Source organism: Mus pahari, chromosome 16 (genome assembly GCF_900095145.1).
Source record: "Mus pahari chromosome 16, PAHARI_EIJ_v1.1, whole genome shotgun sequence".
Classification (NCBI taxonomy): domain Eukaryota; kingdom Metazoa; phylum Chordata; class Mammalia; order Rodentia; family Muridae; genus Mus; species Mus pahari.
In genome coordinates, this window is record NC_034605.1 from 48,060,275 (window position 1) to 48,077,377 (window position 17,103).

General features: G+C 44.4%; 1 protein-coding gene across 2 annotated transcripts; it reads right to left on the reverse strand.

Moving 5' to 3' along the window:
• Positions 1–15,134: 15,134 nt before the first annotated feature.
• Positions 15,135–15,977, reverse strand: LOC110334173 (glyceraldehyde-3-phosphate dehydrogenase-like). 2 transcript variants are annotated; one of them, XM_029547632.1, is made up of 2 exons: positions 15,930–15,977; positions 15,135–15,875 (listed from the first exon to the last, which is right to left on the reverse strand). In XM_029547632.1, exons 1-2 carry the CDS (start codon positions 15,975–15,977, stop codon positions 15,135–15,137), a joined length of 789 nt encoding a protein of 262 aa, XP_029403492.1. The 2 variants fall into 2 exon arrangements, with proteins under 2 accessions (XP_029403492.1, XP_029403491.1); XM_029547631.1 differs by having other exon boundaries at positions 15,135–15,977.
• Positions 15,978–17,103: the final 1,126 nt, after the last annotated feature.

Sequence of the window (17,103 nt, forward strand, 5' to 3'; positions counted from 1 at the left end):
TGTCTCTGACCCCCCCCACACCCCTCCACATGCCTTTCCTCTGCACAAATGATAATTTAAGGCATTTTAAAACACATTAGACTTAGAAGCAACTAATTAAAAAAAACAAACAAAATGATCTAGCTTGCCCGTTTGTTTATGTCTTCTTCAGTCTAACGCTCTCCCAACTGAGTTTATGTCTTCTTGCCATGCAGCTCAGGCTGCCCAGGATGTACTTATAACCAGAGCTGGTCTAGACCATGAAATCTCCCTGCTTCAGTCTTCCAAGTGCTGAGGTTGCAGGTGTGCACCTCCACGCCTGGTATTCAGTTTCCTTTAAATATTTTTGTTCACAAATACAAATGTCTCCGTATTTCCATGTATCGGCTAAATTGCATGTATTTAGAGAAACTGTCACTGTCCATTGTTTAACTTGACAATGGTTCATTTTGGAGTTATTCCTGGCTGGGATCATGAGTCTCTCTGCCTCATCGATATTGTTAGCAATACTTTCAAGTTCATGGGTGCAGCTATTTCAGATGTGTTTTTTTACATTCTTATTTATTTCTGTACGTGCGGGTGTACACATGTACGTGTCCATGTATGTGTGCTCGTAGCTGTGTGTGTTCTGTAGTGCTTGTGTGGAGGTCAGAGACTAGCCTGTTCTCTCTCTGCAGCAGTCAGTTCAGTCCCTGGGATGGAACTCAGGGCCTCAGACTTGGCGACAGATGCCTCCTTGTCTGACTCCCACTCCTTTTTTTAAAAAAAAAAAATAAATTTCTGTTTCTCCCTCCCATGCTGCAATCAACACAGTGATACAGATATAAGCATTATTATGCAGCCAATGATCTTATAACACAGTAATACAGTGGTACAGTTGTACTAGAAAATTTAATTGTGTCATAATCATGATCTCAGAGTCTTAAACTGTATTCAGAAACCTTGGCTTGGGACTGACATACTCTCTGAGTGACTTACAAACCCTTTGAGCTTCGGTTTCTCTCTAGCTATAAACCAGAGGTTAATAGTATCTACCTTCATGCTTATTAGGTGGCATAAACCAGACAAGGTGTGTAACAGGGGCGATAAACTCAAAGTGCTATAAAAATGAATGGTGGGGCCGTAAAAGCAGACACAAAGGCAAGTCAGGTAATGGCCACTCTGGAAGGCCCCTTTGTCTTTGCTCTCACAGCAAAAGACTGGCTCGGGTTTGGCTAACTTAATGAAATGTATGTGAGCGAATGAACTGGTTCCCGTGTTTTTGAATGTAGCTCTTATGTCTTCTGCAGACGAGCAGCTTAGAAAAGCCTAAAAAGTCCAAAATGGGCTTCTAGACAAAGTGTCTGATGTTTTACAAGCTTTGGGTAATAAACGTACATGGCTTCAACACAAACAGAACAACACACGATCCAATTTCTTTAGACTACTTTCTAGGGAAACACAATAAGCCATCTTCTGAGATTTTTATACAATGTCAATAGGAATGTCTCTCCCCCTTTCCCCCCCTTTTTGGGCTGGCAAGAATAATGTCTGAGTCTGTGAAGCAAAACAATATTATTGACTTAATGTCAAGAATTCTGGTTTCTAATGTTTAAGATAGTTTTGAGTGGTCAAGGTAGAATAAACCGGACTCTTTTAAGAGAACACAAGATGGCAAGAAGCAAAAATACAATAATAATATAGATGAATTGAATTCCCAGGCCTCTGTGTGTGTGTGTGTGTGCACGCGCGCACACACACACACACACCTACACATGTATGAAGAGTCCAGAAGTCTTCTTTGATCTCAGTCCATCATAGTTTGAAGACAGGGCATCTCATTGAATTTGGAATTCATTGACTCATAGGCTGACTGGCCAGTGAGTTCTAAGGCTGCACATTCCTCTGTCTCATTATGCTGGCATTGCAGATATGCCATTATGTCTGGCTTTTTTTTTTTCAATATGTGTCATAGCTGGGGATTCAAACTCAGCTCCCTGTGCTTGTGAGGCAAGCACTTTAATGACTGAGCCGTCTTTTCCCCAAGCCGAATTTCTAGAGTTACAAAATCCTTTAAGCAGCAGCTGGGGTGCAGCTGAGCAAAAGGGTGTTTGCCTAGCACAGTTCTGCTTCCCATTGCCAGCCCCTAGAACCCCAGGAATCTTTTAAGGCTATTTAGAGTGACTGTGGTGGTTGTCATGTAAGGTGGCTGTGGTAATTTTTAAAAGGAGTGTGACTAAATTGACCAGTCACTTTTTAGTCCCTTCATCATCTCTGAGCCTATGTTCCTGTCACGAGAGCCTTCTCCTGCCTCTCTACCCAGGAAAAACCTGCTACAAGACTCCATGCCAGTTTTCCCTGTTAGGACCACATGAACCAAGCATGGTCTCAGACACACTTAGAGTTGGATGTGGTGGTGCATGCTAGACACCCAAGCACTTAGAAGGTTGTAGCAGGAGGATCCTGAGTTTGGGGGATCTGAGCTACATGGCGAGTGTCTTAAAATATCAACTGATGTGACCTAAAGGCTTGCCTTGGTGTGTTTGACTTCAGAGCCACAGGAAGGCAGGACTTTATGTTAAATAACACAAGGTGGTATGGTTTGGATCTGGGGTGTCTCCCCCAAAGACCTGTGCTAAATGTTTGCTCACTACCCTGTGATACTGTTGGGAAATAGTGCAAGTTAGGAGGGAGAGTCTAGTGGCAAGAAGTTAGGCTGTTAGGAACTTGTCCTTTAAGGAAATACTAGGATACTGGTCTCTTCGTCTCTTTGTCTCTTTGTCTCTTTGTCTCTTTGTCTCTTTGTCTCTTTGTCTCTTTGTCTCGTCTCTTCTCTTCTCTTCTTCCCTCCCCTTCCCCCCTCCCCTCCCCCCCCCTCCCTCTCTCTTCTCGTCTCTTCTCTTCTCTTCTCTTCTCTTCTCTTCTCTTCTCTTCTCTTCTCTTCTCTTCTCTCCTCCTCTTCCTCTTCCTCCTCCTCCTCCTCTTCTTCTTCTTCTCCTCCTCCCCCTCCCTCCTCTCTCCTCCTTCCTGGTCATCATGAGTTAAGCAGTGCTCCATGCCAAGATCTGCCTTTCCATAGGTCCAAAGCAACAGAGCCAAGCAATCATGGACTAAGATCCCTGATACTGTGAATTAAGTTGAGTGTCTTGTGCATTTTGTTATAGCAATGCAAATGTTAACTCAAAAGGCTCATTAATTCTCTTTGTTTTTAATTTTAGAAAGAGAACAGAAAACAAAAACAAACAAACAAACAAACAAACAAAACCTAAACCAAAGCTGTTGTGCTGACATGCCAAAGTCCCATGGGTCTGACTTCCATGTTCACTGTCGAATTCCACCTTAAATTTGGGAGCAGGTTGGAGTTAGAAACTTTCAGGCATTTCTCATTATTCCCATTCTGGTTCATAGGATGATAAAAACTGGGGTATTATGAAGTACACCCCAAATTAATTGCAATGGGACAATTTTAGAGTGTTATTTTTAGTGAGAGTTTTGGGAGAAGCTTCTAAAGGTCCCTGGGAATGTGTAGGTGACTCCTGGCAGGGGGCACAGGCATGCTGTGGGGAGATGTGATCGGCAGACCTGGATGCACGCAGCCTGTGTAGAAGCTGGGTCACCCACTTCCTCTTATTTTGTAATATTTATTTATTTATTTATTTATTTATTTATTTATTTATTTATTTATTTATTATGCATGTGCCTATTTGTCATGTAACATGTATGTGCCTATGGAGGCCAGAAGAGGGCATAAGATAGCCTGGAATTGGTGTTACAGGCAGTAGTGAGCCACACAACATGTGTGCAGGGAACCAAATTCCAGGACTGTAGGAGAGCAACAGGAGTTCTTAACTGCTGAGTCAGCTCTCTAGCCCCTTTGACTTTGTTGTTGTTTTTTTTTTTTTGTTTTTTGTTTTTTGTTTTTGTTTTTTTAATTCTGCTGTTTCCTAATGATCTTCCAGTTCCCATTTAAGTCCAGATTATTTGTACCTCAAGGGTAGCAGTAACAATGTATTCATTTTTCTGCTTTTGGAGAACTTAGTTTTCTTCTTGCATCTCAGATGCTACAGTTTCTGAGTCTGAGAATGGAAAAGGGTTGGCTTTATCCTGCATGATGAAGTCATCCTCCAACTATGGGATGGGGATGGGGGTGGAAACAACCCTTCCTGTTGTACTTAGAATCCATATCCTCCAATATAGAAATCTTTTAATATACAAGTAGTATGAGAGTTCTGGAAGAGACTGAAACTATTTTCTTTTAATAGTTTTTTGAGATTATAATACAATTATATTCACTTTGCATTTCACATTTTTTTCTGTCTCTAAAGCTTTCTACCTAATCCTCCTTTTAAAATTTATAGCCTCATTTCCTTGAATTGTTACACATATATATTATACATATATATTATACATATATTTTCCTACATCTGGAAATACAACCTGCTCAGTCTGTACAATGTTATCTGTATGAATGTTTACAGGGCTGACTATCTGGTATTGAATGGCCAATGGTGTGCTTTGTCCTGGGGAAGTCTACGTTTCCTGCTCTCAGTATTCCTTAGTTGCCTGTAGTTGTGTAGGGTTGAGGCCGCGTGAATGCTCCCTCTCCACATCAGCATGTGTGTTGAAGCAGTCCTTGTTCAGATCATGTTTCGGCAGTCAGGTTGGTAAGACTGCATGTGTGTGGCGTCTGACGTTTCCAGGGGACACGATCTTCCAGCAAACTTCCTGCTCCTCCGGCTCTGCTCTTACCATCCTTCTGCCTCTTCATTCTTTAAGTCCTTAAGTCTCAGGTGTAGGAATTACATTAGAGATGGATCAGTTGGGTCTGAGCACCACGGTCCTACATTTTGATCAGTTATGACTGACTGTAATTGTCTTCATCTCTTACAAAGAGAAGTTTCTTTGATGAGGGGTAAGGACTACACTTATCTGTGGGTTTAGTGGCAAATATGCAAGAGGCAGTTAGGATTTTGTACTTTAAGAATTCTTCTCCCCCACCCCATTGAACATCATTTTCTTTCTAACTCCTTTTAAAACTCTAGTGCTCTGCTGTGTTTTTCAAGATTTTTCCAGGTCAGAAGGTTTTACTTCATTCTCTGACTTGGTTTTGATGCTTGATAGTCCTTGAAATCAGAAAGGGATGGGGGCATAGACTCTTGCAGCCTGTCAGTGCCTGACCCTGCTTGTCTCAGCCCAACAGGAGCCTGGAATATCAATCACCCATGCACTTGATACAGCACATTTGTAGGAATCTCTAGAGGTTTAGAAACTCTGACATGTATTTCCCATCTTGCACTGTTCCAACCCCCAGTCTGGTCTGACTTTTTCCATCCTGGGAATATCCATCTCTTTCGTGTCCTTGTGCTGTGTTCGTGCTGTGTCACCATCTGGCATGCCCTACTTTATCTTGGCCATCCAGATGTCAAATCCAGGAGTTTCCAGGCCAGGACTCTTACTTCTTTTGTTCCCAGCTGTGTCATGAAGTGTGTCACAGCTGCGCCACTCACAACAAACGACTAGGACAGCGTCAGGCCCACATTTATAGATGGGGATTAAGTGACAGTTGATAATGACTATCAAGATCTACCCAAACTTCAAAGTTTCTCCAGGGAAAGAGAAGCGCAGAGCCCATCGTTCTTTCAATACAATTGAATGGTCATTTTCAATAGTCCAACACATTTGCTCTTTCATATGTAGGTACTGGCCCCAAGGCCTTACTAATGCTGAAATGGATGGATCCTCTGCTCCTCATACAAAAAGGCATAGTGCACGTTACCAATAATACCCTCCCATAGACTTCAAATATTTTCTAGATTATTTATAATACTAAACACAACGTAAGTATCATGCAAGTAGTATTATACTGTATTATTTAGAAAAGACAAGAAAACAGGGTCATGTGTGTTTATTATTAGTACGGACATATTTAATTCCCCTCTTTCATTTTTCCTTTTGAGACATGTTCTTGACATATACCTTGACTGTGAAATCCTCCTCCTGCAGCCTCCCAAGTGCTGGGACTGCAGTCACTGGTGCTTGGCTGGGTCTGCTGATGCAAAGCCCCTGGTGCAGAGGTTGAAGACGACTCTGGTCCTCTATTTATGCTTCTAAGTCTGTTGAGCTGTTCCCACGCCCACATTCATGTCTCCCTGAGGTAACGAGTGTGTGTCCTCCAATTGTTAATGAGTGAAAACATGAGGGCAGATCCTCCCATTGAAAATACAAGTCACCACAAGGTAAGACTATGAATAAGAGCACGGTCCATTTGGCAGAGCTGACTGTGGGCCACGTTCTGTCTTAAGGCCCCTATACATCTGAATGCATCAATACTTTTTACCCTCATGTACATTAGACATAATCATTATCCCTGCTTTGTAAGTATGGATATGTAGAAAAAGTGATCAGCTAACATGCCCAGCTAGTGAATAGTCACTCAGCTAGTAGACCCAGGAGGGTCCAGGCCTGGTCTAGCCTGGGCTTCGATCTCTCTGTCACACTGCACGTGCCTCTTGATTTCAGGTCTTCTGTTCACTGGAGAATATAGCTCCCCTTTCTACTTTTATTAGAAGACCATTCCTTCTACGTGCAATCACTGGTATTAAAAGTGAAAATTTCAATTATAGAAAAAAAAATAAGGTAAAATAAACATTTTGGCTGGGTGATCGATGGTGGCACATGCACTTGGGAGGCAGAAACAGGTGGATATCTGTGACTTTAAGGCTAGCCTGGTCTACAGAACCAGTTCTAGGACAGTCAGGATTATACAGAGAAACTCAGTCTCGAAATGTACTTCCCCAATTTTTTTTTTTAACTTAGAGGTTGTTTCCCTTCTGAACTTACACTCACCACATATCCTGATTGGGTTTTATCATCAGCTTCATACAACCTGGAGTCACTTGAGTAGAGGGAACCACAAATGAGGAATTGCCTCCTTCAGGTTGGCCTGCTATTTTGATTGATGATTGATGTGGGAGGACCAAGTGCACGGTGGGTGGCACCATTCCTAGGCTGGTAGCCCCAGGGTGTGTAAGAAAGCTAGCTTGAGTAAGCCACAGTGCAGTCCAGGAATCAATATTCTCCAAGGTTCCTGCTGTACTTTCTTGGCTGTGAGCTCCCAACTTCTGATATAATGCTTTGGGGAATAGGAAGCAATCCTGCCTCGGGGTCCTACCTTAAGCTCCTGCCCTGACTTCTGTCGATAACAGCCTATGAACCTGAAGTGGAAGCCAACTAAACCTTTTCTTTCCCAAGTTGTCAGACTGGGTTTTTTTTTTTGTTTTTTGTTTGTTTGTTTGTTTGTTTTTGGTCACAGCAAAGGAATGAAGCTAAAACAGAAAAAGTCTCTAAAATCCCACGTTTAGGGCATGCTCTCTTTTATCCCTTTGTGTGACAAACACACCTGTTTCCCTTGTTAAACCAGAAGCAAGTTTAAGGAAAGCAAATAGGACTTCCTCATGTCGCCTGCCACTCCCATGTTCCAGAGTGTGGTACAGGGCATTGCACAGGGCTAGGTATTCACAAAGTTTTTTTAAAAAGAATATTTATAGGCTTGTTTTCTTTCAAAGCCAATCTGCTCATAAAACTGAAAAAGTTTAAAATTCATCTGTCATGCCGGAGATAGATGGTAGGAAAAATCAATAATCTACCCCAGCAGTGGGAGTCTAAGACTGGATGAGCATCTGCGGAGCCCTTGAACTTTAAGGATAAGAAATCTTCAACATAGAAGGTATGTTGAAGTTTTAGAGGTACAGCAGCCATTGGGTGAAATGGCATATTTTGGGAGAAAGACAAGTGTAACTTCAGAAGTTGGCTTCCTTTGTGTTTTGTTTTTACTACACAGGAAATAAGATTTTATGACTTTTGTATGGGAAATGCTAGCTCCAAATGTCTCTGCCAAGTTAAAGATGGTCTTATATTCTTTACAATTTCTCCTTTGAGTATGGGTCTATTTTCTTGCCCAGCCCCCCCCCCCCGAATCTGGGCCTGGCTTAATGAACATTAGAACACAGCTAAGCTGCGCCTCAGGTCCAAGTCAGGAAAAGACCATGCTTCTCCTTTGACCTCTAGGGACACCCCCATTTGTGGTACCCTCAGAGCTATGTCGTGAAGAAGCTTAGGTAGTGCACGGAGAGGCTGGCATGGTGAGGAACCCAGGACGTTGGTTGAGAGCCAGAGTTGAGGTCCTGGCTCATAGCCAATGTGAATTAACTGTTATGGAGGAGAGTCAAGGTGGAGTGGACCTTGCCTCCCAAGTCAGGCTATTCCAGCTGATACACATGGACACTGCATTTTCCACTGAAACTCCTAACAATGCTTGTTGAATTATTGTCAACAAAATAAAGTTGTTTTAATGCCACAAGCAAAAACATAGCAACAGGTACCACAACAACACTGTCAGAGAATTGCATACACAGCCCAGCTAAAAAACACCCACTGTTATTACATATCTTACCTGCCCTCACCACCTGTGCCATATGATGCTCTAGAAGAAAACTAGGGATGGGATGGGGTGGGCGACAAACAAGAAGTGCATGGTTATTACTTTGGGCATATTATAAAGAGTTCAGATATAAGAATAGGTTTTTAACAAACCTCAACATACATTCCAGGGCTTGATTGAAATCTAGATGGATTTGCCTAGATTAAATTGTTCCCCAGACACATACAGCTGCTACAGGCCCATCCTGTTATCTTGGACATTGTTGTAAAAAGACCCAATGACCAAGACAACTCTTATAAAAGACAGCATTTCATTGGGGCTGGCTTCCAGTTTCAGAAGGTTAGTTATTATTATTATTATTATTATTATTATTATTATTATTATTGCAGCAAGCCTGGCAGCGTGCAGGCAGACATGGTGATGGGGGGGGGGTTCAGGAAGAGAGAGAGAGAGAGAGAGAGAGAGAGAGAGAGAGAGAGAGAGAGAGAGATTGACTCTGGGCTTGAGACAGACTTTTGAAATCTCAAAGCCTGTAGCACACTTACTGGTAAGTCACCCCTATGACAAGACCTCCCCTACTCCCAAGCAGGAACAGTCTGTAAGTAACAGGAGCTTGGGTTGCACCCCTAATTACAAGCAACCATTTTAACGTAGAAACGGAACCTCCCTTCAAACAGTGATTTCTCCAGGACCTCATAGAACCAGACAAGAGATAATAATCAACCAGACCACAGTTCAACCAAAATTAACTAATTATCTATTGTTCTTGCCATCTTCTTTTACATCTTCATTTAATTAGCTTACTAGAACTTATTTATAGCCTGTCTTAATTTGGGTTTTTTATTGCTGTGGAGAGACAACACGACCATGGCAACTCTTATAAATTAATTTGGGGGCTGGCTTACAATTTCAGAGGTCTAGTCCATTATTGTCACAGTAGGAAACGCGGTGGCACACAGGCAACATGGTGTTAGAAGGAGCTGAGAGTTTGACATCTCAATCCACAGGCAGCAGGAGACTGCATACCACACTGGCTGTAGCTTGAACATAGGAGACTTCAACAAGTCTGCTCCAACAGTGACACACTTCCTCCAACAAGACCACACCTACTCCAACACCACCATACCTCCTCCTAATAGTGACCCTCCCTTTGGGCCAAGCACTCAAACTCATGAGTCTAGGGGGCCATATCTATTCAAAACACCACATAGTCTTATCAAGATTTTAGTTCTTCAAAGGCAAGGTACACACACTGCTTATCTTTGTATTATTTGAACTAATTGGCTTTATTTTCTACAATGAAATGCTGAGACATAACTTACATAGATATCATAGTTTAGCTGTTAAATGTCCCACATTGACTCATGTGTTGGAATACTTGGTTGGTAGATGAATAGGCTAAACAAACCTCCATGGTTCTGGCTGGAGTTGGTGCCTGGCCTTGCCACATTTGCATTTCCCTACCAGAGTCTCCAGGAGTTGACTGCTTGCTGAGCTTGCTTTGCAACAGAATCCAGCTGAAACAAAGGACTGGGCTTTGGGTTTGCCTATATAAAGGCAGACCTGAAAATTAAACTTTGAGCCTTGATAAGAAATCTTTGTCTTGGCTTCATCCTTCTCTTGCCCACCTGTCCTTTTTCATTCCCAGCCTCCCTTTCAGGTGTACCCCGTTCTCTGCGGCCATTGGACAGCTACCGATGATAGCATTGCTCTGGTACAGTGCAGAACCTTTGGGGTGGGTGGTCTAGCTAGGAGAAGTAGTTGGCTTCAGGGTGGACCTTGAAGGACATGTCTTGTTCTGGTTGTGTTCCAAGCTCTCTCTGTTTCTGGATATGTCGAGACCTGAGATGGGGTGGTTGTGGCAAGCTATTGTTGTCATGGAGAGAGCCACTCCTTCATGCCTCTCTCACCATGATGCATTGAAACCATGAAGCAAAATCAGTGCTTCTTCTAAAAGTTGCTTTCTCTCAGGTATTTTGTCAAAGCAAAGATAAAAATGAAGTAGCAAAGTAGAGAGAGCTCTCATTTAGCTCACGTACAGCTTAGATGGCTCAGAGTCCAAGATCAGGAAGGGGGAGGACATTTGCTTAGTTAGTGGCAAGGGTGGCCCATCCTGACAGGAACCCTCCGGGAGGCAAACAGTCATATCTCAAGCAAGAGCAGAAAGAAGAAAGAAAGGATGAGCGGGGCCACCTTTGCTCGGTTCAGATGAAGCCTCTTGAAAGAATTAGAGAGGTCAGACTGTAAGACCCCAACTCAATGTGTTTCTTAGACCCCCTAGAAACAAAGCCCAGCATGGAGTTCTTTGTTCTTTCAACTTCAGCCTGAGAAACCGATGACCACTGGAGCTGGCTCATCACAATCTTGACCCACCCTGGCGCCTGACTCATTGTGTAAGGGACCAAAAATGTTTGCCAAAGATAGCCTGTATAACCCTTCTGTAAGAGATGTACTGTAATGCATTATCCCCATTCTTATGATGTTTACTTAGCTTCCCCACCAAGAATGTTTGCCAAAGATAGCCTGTAACCCTTCTGTAAGAGATGGACTGTGTAATCCATCATCCCCGTTCTTATGTTTACTCAGCTTCCCCATTCTTTGTGGTCTTATCCTCCCCTTTCTTTGTGGCTTTTTTTCCTTTAAAAACCCTCAACTGCAACTGCTGAGGGTCGATCTCCTCTGCCCCTGTGCGGGGTATGAGCTCGGCCTCAGCATGCTGATTCTCGAATAAACCTCTTGCGATATTGCATCAAGAACGGTTTCTCTCAAGTTATTGGGGCGTCGGCTCATCCCAGGACTTGAGTGAGGGTCTCCCCAGAATGGGGGTCTTTCAAGACCAATGCACCCTTCAGCCACAACACACTCTTAAGGGCCACCAGCCATGGCACCACCAAACTTGTTGATAGTCAGTAGATTCAGTGGATGAATGTGTAAGGTGCTACGTGAAAATATGTTACTAAGACAGGATTTAACTTCTTGGGGGTGCTTCTGAAATCGGGATGACAAGATGTATAAATATGTGAGGTGGATCAGAAGTGCCAAGAGTGTGTGCAGGAAATAATTACAGGAGGGTGTTGGTCATTTTTCTATGAATAAAGCCTTGAAAGGTGGAAAGGATCTTAAGGAGTGGAAGAAGAGAAGAGAAATCATGGGAAAACAGTGGCATGGGAGGTGGTTCAGTTGGTAAATTGCCTACCATGCTAGTGTGAAGACATGTTCAGTGCCTATGTAAAAGTTGGGACAGTGGTGTGCCTGCCACAATTGGAGAAGGGAGACAAAGACATGTAGATCCCTAGAATTTGTTGGCCAGCCAGCATAGACAAATTGATGAGCACTAGATTCCATGATGCCACAGCAAAAAAAATGTGGTGGCGGGCAATAGAGAACGTTGCCCAGTGGCGACCTCTAGCTTACACACACACACACACACACACACACACACACACACACACACACACACGTGCGCGCGTGCAGCCATGTACATGAACGTGTACATACAACACACACAGAAGAAATAAATCACAGGAAACAGGAAGTCATCCACAGAGTGGCACAGCACCATGAAAGCGATTGCAATTGCATATTCAGAGCAATCAAGGTAAAACTTAAGTTTACCATTTCTGCACACGTAAGGTCCCTGTCTATTGACTGATCAACAAAATTCCCCTTTAGCTCTTCTCATTTCACACCTTAATGTAGTTCCTGGACCAATCCCTCCCTATAGAGTAAGCAAATATCTCCTTATTATCATTTAGAATGTACACTCTACAGGACATAGTCTTTCCAACTTAATAGGGAGTTTTGTTTCCCTTAAAAACCTCCCCACTCAGCTTTTTTTTTTTTTTTTTTTTTTTGCCTAAGATCAAGGGGAAGTCATTAGAACCCAAGGCTTTCTTCTCAGGGATTACTGTCTAATTTTAACAATTGTGTCTGTTTATGGAACAGGCACTTCAAAGGGCTTCCATCCATCTCTCATTACAGGAAACAGAGGAGAGTGAAAACATTTATTAACAACAAAGGATTGACTGTCCAAAACCAAGAGTGGGTGGTTGGTTGATCATGCCAGGCAAAGCTGGAGGCTCCTGAAGGAGTTTTCCATGATGAATTCCTTGGACATACCAATAGAGCCAGGCCAAGGTGGCCATCCTTCAGGAAGGAGACAGACAAGGGGATGCTTGGGAAGGGAATGAGGTGTCAGGAAGGGCGTGGAGATAAAGTGTTCTAGTGTTCCTGGATGGATTTAGGAGGAACTGGTCCAGGAGCCTCTTCATGTTACATCTCCATCTCCAGCATCTAAGTGCCCACCGGGCTCTCAGATTTGTTAGGGGAGCTGTGTGGGTGTGTTGGTGATTGTTAGGCAAAGAGAAAAGACAGGAAATACTGACACACACACAAAAAAACCCTATGATTTTGCAAGCTCTTTAAAAAGTACTTGCATGTTTCATGTGTGTGTGGCTGCACATGTGCATCCTTTATGTGTGAGTGTACACACATGTATGGGAGCCAGAGGTCAACCTTCTGTGTCACTGTTTAGGTACCATACAACCTGTTTTCTGTTTCTTTTACCTGATAAACACCAATTTGGCTAGGCTGGCGATAGGTGGAGCCTAGGCACCTGTAATGCCGCCCAGAGCTGGGATTATAAGCAAGCCTTCACCTGGTTTTTAGGTGGGTCCTGGGACCAGAACTTGACCAGCAAACACTTCACCTATTGAGCCATCATCACACACACACACACACACACACACACACACACACACACACACACACACCCGCTCTCCGGGAACCCTTTGCACGTTCTGGTCTGTTCTCGCATGCACTCAGAATTCAGACACATCCAGATTCTCCCCGTGCCTGCCCGTCCCTGACAACAAGGTGGCTTCCCGTTCATGTGGCCCTCAGCTGTCTGCTTTATACTGGGTGTCATTTCCCCTCCTTCCCTTCTCTGATGGCCCCAGCGCCCTGCTTCTCTGTCTACATGAGGCTGTGTAATTGTTACTCAGCTCAGTTGCCACAGCCTCGAGCTGCACTGATGAAAGCGGTTGTTTTTTGTTTTTTGTTTTTGTTTTTCTTCCTTTTCGCTTCCCTTTCCCTGGTAGATGAGGCTGTGTCTGGTGCATAGTATCTCTCCACAGGTATTTCCTGTTTGAATGGATGGTGAAGGATGTATGAACAGAGAGCAGACCCCTTGTGAGCAGGGCTTGTGCCACTCTCTGTGTCTTTGTTGCCCTGCCCTGAGCCCTGAACAGAATTTAAGCCTGTGTCTTCTCTTTCTTTATTGGAACTGGTACTTAGAGAAAAGGTTAGGTGTTGCTTATTTTTTTCCCACTCTTCCCTCCCTCCCTCCCTCCCTCCCTCCCCCCTCTCCCTCCCTCTCCTCTTCCTCCCTAGCTTTCTTTCTATTATAGGTACTGCTGAACTACATTAGGTGACCTTAATAGCACTGTTCTTTGAGACAGGTCGTCATCCTGTAGCACAGGCTGGTCAGGTACTCATTATAGAGCCCAGGCTGGCCACAAACTCATGGCAATCCTCCTGTCTCAGCTTTCACAGATCTAGGACTATAAGATTTGTTTCTTTATTAGTTGTACCTGGCCTCCCTTCCCTCAAAGAGCTTAAAGTAAATGAACTAGGCTTGGTTTCCTTTTTATTCTTTTCTTTTTCTTTTTTCTCACACCTTACAAAGTGCAGGTGGTTCTCAGGCTGTCTGGGAAGGTGGCTGGGTCGGTTTCCTTTTCCATGAGAAGGCCCTTTATAGAGGAAAGGTAGGTGAAGGGCTTGTAGGACTTAGCTCAAGCAGTTCCCAAACATGAACATCAATGACCTGGTAGCTTTTAACACTCCATCACAACTGCATCTCTATCTGGACACACAATTAAAATATAATAATTATTTTTAACCAACTTCTAGCATCAGCATGAACTTCCCCTGAGAGTTAAGGGCTATGTTTGGGTTTATGGATCATGAGACAAGTCTTCCTGTGCCAGAGTTAGATCCCACCTTAAATCAAAACAGCATTTGGACTTCAGTTACCAGTGCTGTCCCCGGGAGCCCAGACTTCCTTGGTTCACACCCCCTATGCTATTCCATTCCTTCATGTCGCCCTTCCCCAACCCTTCTCTTTCTCTTCATTCCAATGAAATCATCCATTTCCCAAACAACCACTGTGGAAAAGTCATCAAAGTGGCTATATTTCATTTTAAGGATCACCCAGCCTGGGGACACCCTGCTGTATACGACCAGATGTGCTGGCCCTGGCAGGGTGCCAGCTCTTGCTATATCACTCCTCTGAGGATGGTCTCCCCTCTGAGTTTGTCACATTCCAAGAAGCTTTTTCTAGAGCGTTCTCTACTGACATGGAGGTGGGAGGGATCTCTCCACCTGTGCCTTTTCTGTCCTTTGTTTTTATTTTAAAATTAATTAATTAATTAATCAATTAACTTATTTTGGGTGCAGTGAACTTTATTGATGGTATTCAAGAGAGTAGGCAGGGCTCCCTAGGCCCCTCCTGTTATTATGGGGCTCTGGGATGGAAATTGTGAGGGAGATGCTCAGTGTTGGGGGCTGAGTTGGGATAGGGACTCCTCAGAAACTGAGGGCCTCTCTCTTGCTCTCAGTGTCCTTGCTGGGGTGGGTGGTCTAGGGTTTCTTACTCCTTGGAGGCCATGTAGGCCATGAGGTCCACCACCCTGTTGCTGTGGCCATATTCATTGTCATACCAGGAAATGAACTTTACTTATTTGTCATTGAGAGCAATGCCAGCCCCAGCATCAAAGGTGGAGGAGTGAGAGATGCTGTTGAAGTCACAGGAGACAACCTGGTCCTCAGTGTAGCCCAGGATGCCCTTCAGTGGGCCCTCNGATGCCTGCTTCACCACCTTCTTGATGTCATCATACTTGGCAGGTTTCTCCAGGCGGCAGGTCAGATCCACAGTGGATACATTGGGGGTAGGAACATGGAAGGCCATGCCAGTGACCTTCATGTTCAGCTCTGGGATTACCTTGCCCACAGCCTTGGCAGCACCAGTGGATGCAGGGATGATATTCTGGGCAGCCCCATGGCCACCACGCTTTCTAGAGGGGCCGTCCACAGTCTTCTGAGTGGCAGTGATGACATGAACCATGGTCATGAGCCCTTCCATGATGCCAAAGTTGTCCTGGATGACCTTGACTGGGGGGGAGGGGGCAGCTAAGCAGTTCGTGGTGCAGGATGCATTGCTGACAATCTTGACTGAGTTGTCATATTTCTCGTGGTTCACACCCATCACAAACATGAGGGCATTGGCAGAAAGGATGGAGATGATGACCCTTTTGGTCCCACCCTTCAAGTTGGCCCCGGCCTTCTCCATGGTGGTGAAGATGCCACTAGACTCCACAATATACTCAGCATCAGCATCACCCCATTTGATGTTAGTGGGGTCTTGCTCCTGGAAGATGGTGATGGGCTGCCTGTTGATGGCAAGCTTCCCATTCTCAACCTTGACTGTGCCGTTGAATTTGCCATGGGTGGAGTCATACTGGACCATGTAGACCATATAGTTGAGGTCAATGAAGGGGTCGTGGGTGGCAACAATCTCCATTTGGCCAAGTGCAGAGCAGAAGGCAGCCCTGGTAACCAGGCACCCAATACAGCCAAATCCGTTCACACCGACCTTCACCTTTTTGTCTACAGGACGAGGCTGGCACTGAATAAGAAGATGCCACTGTCTCTGGGACAGAGAGGAGCAGAGCTGACCTTTGATTTTAAACCTCATGTATGGAACAGTCTGAAGGTAGGTGACTGGGCTCCATAGTGTTCTGTGCTCTCAAAAATCAATTTTTTTGTTCATTTTCTTTCTTTGTCAGGGAAGGGTGGCAGTGGTGGCGGTGTGTGTAGGTACACATGTCTGTGCAGGTGTAAGAGTCAGTGGAGACCAAAGGACAACCATAGCTGCTGTTCCTCTACCCTTCTTGGTTGTTTGAGACCGGGTCTCTCAGTTGGTCTGGAACTCAGCAAGTAGTCTAGACTGGAGAGTCAGTGAGCACTGGGGTCTTCCTGTATCTGTCTCCCCAGCAATGGGGCTACAAACACACACCACAATGCCTGGCATTTTCTACCTGGGCTCTCGGGTATCGAACTCAAGTCCTCAAGCTCTTTAGCAACTGAGCCATTTCCCCAGCCCCCAGGTCTCCTTTTCTGTCTTACTGGGATAGGCCTAGAGATTCCTGACCACTGTAAAGTGGATGTAGATTGACCCTTGACCCTTGACCCTTGCCACTCCTCCTTCCAGCTGAGAGCCATCCTTTCTCAGTACCCATGCAGGGTTCTCCCAACTCTTTGCTGTTACAGGATGAATTGTGTCCTGAACTTTAAAAAAAAGAAAGACAGAAAGAAAAGAAAAGAAAAGAAAAGAAAAGAAAAGAAAAGAAAAGAAAAGAAAAGAAAAGAAAAGAAAAAAGCAACTCTAATCTTCATAGCTCAGAGTGTGACCTTGAAGGGAAAGGGCCTGTCAGAGGTCACACGGGTGGTCCCAGTGCAACCCACCGGTCTCCTTTAAGACAGTAAGAGGCAGAGATGTGCCCAAACAGAGCTCACAGGATGTGAACGCTTACAGGGGCATGGAGGGAGACGTTGGTAAGCTAAGGAACACGAGCATGCATGCAAACGGGTTTACCCCAAGAACCACAGTCAAGAATGTGGCAGACATCTTGATCTTAGGCTTGCAG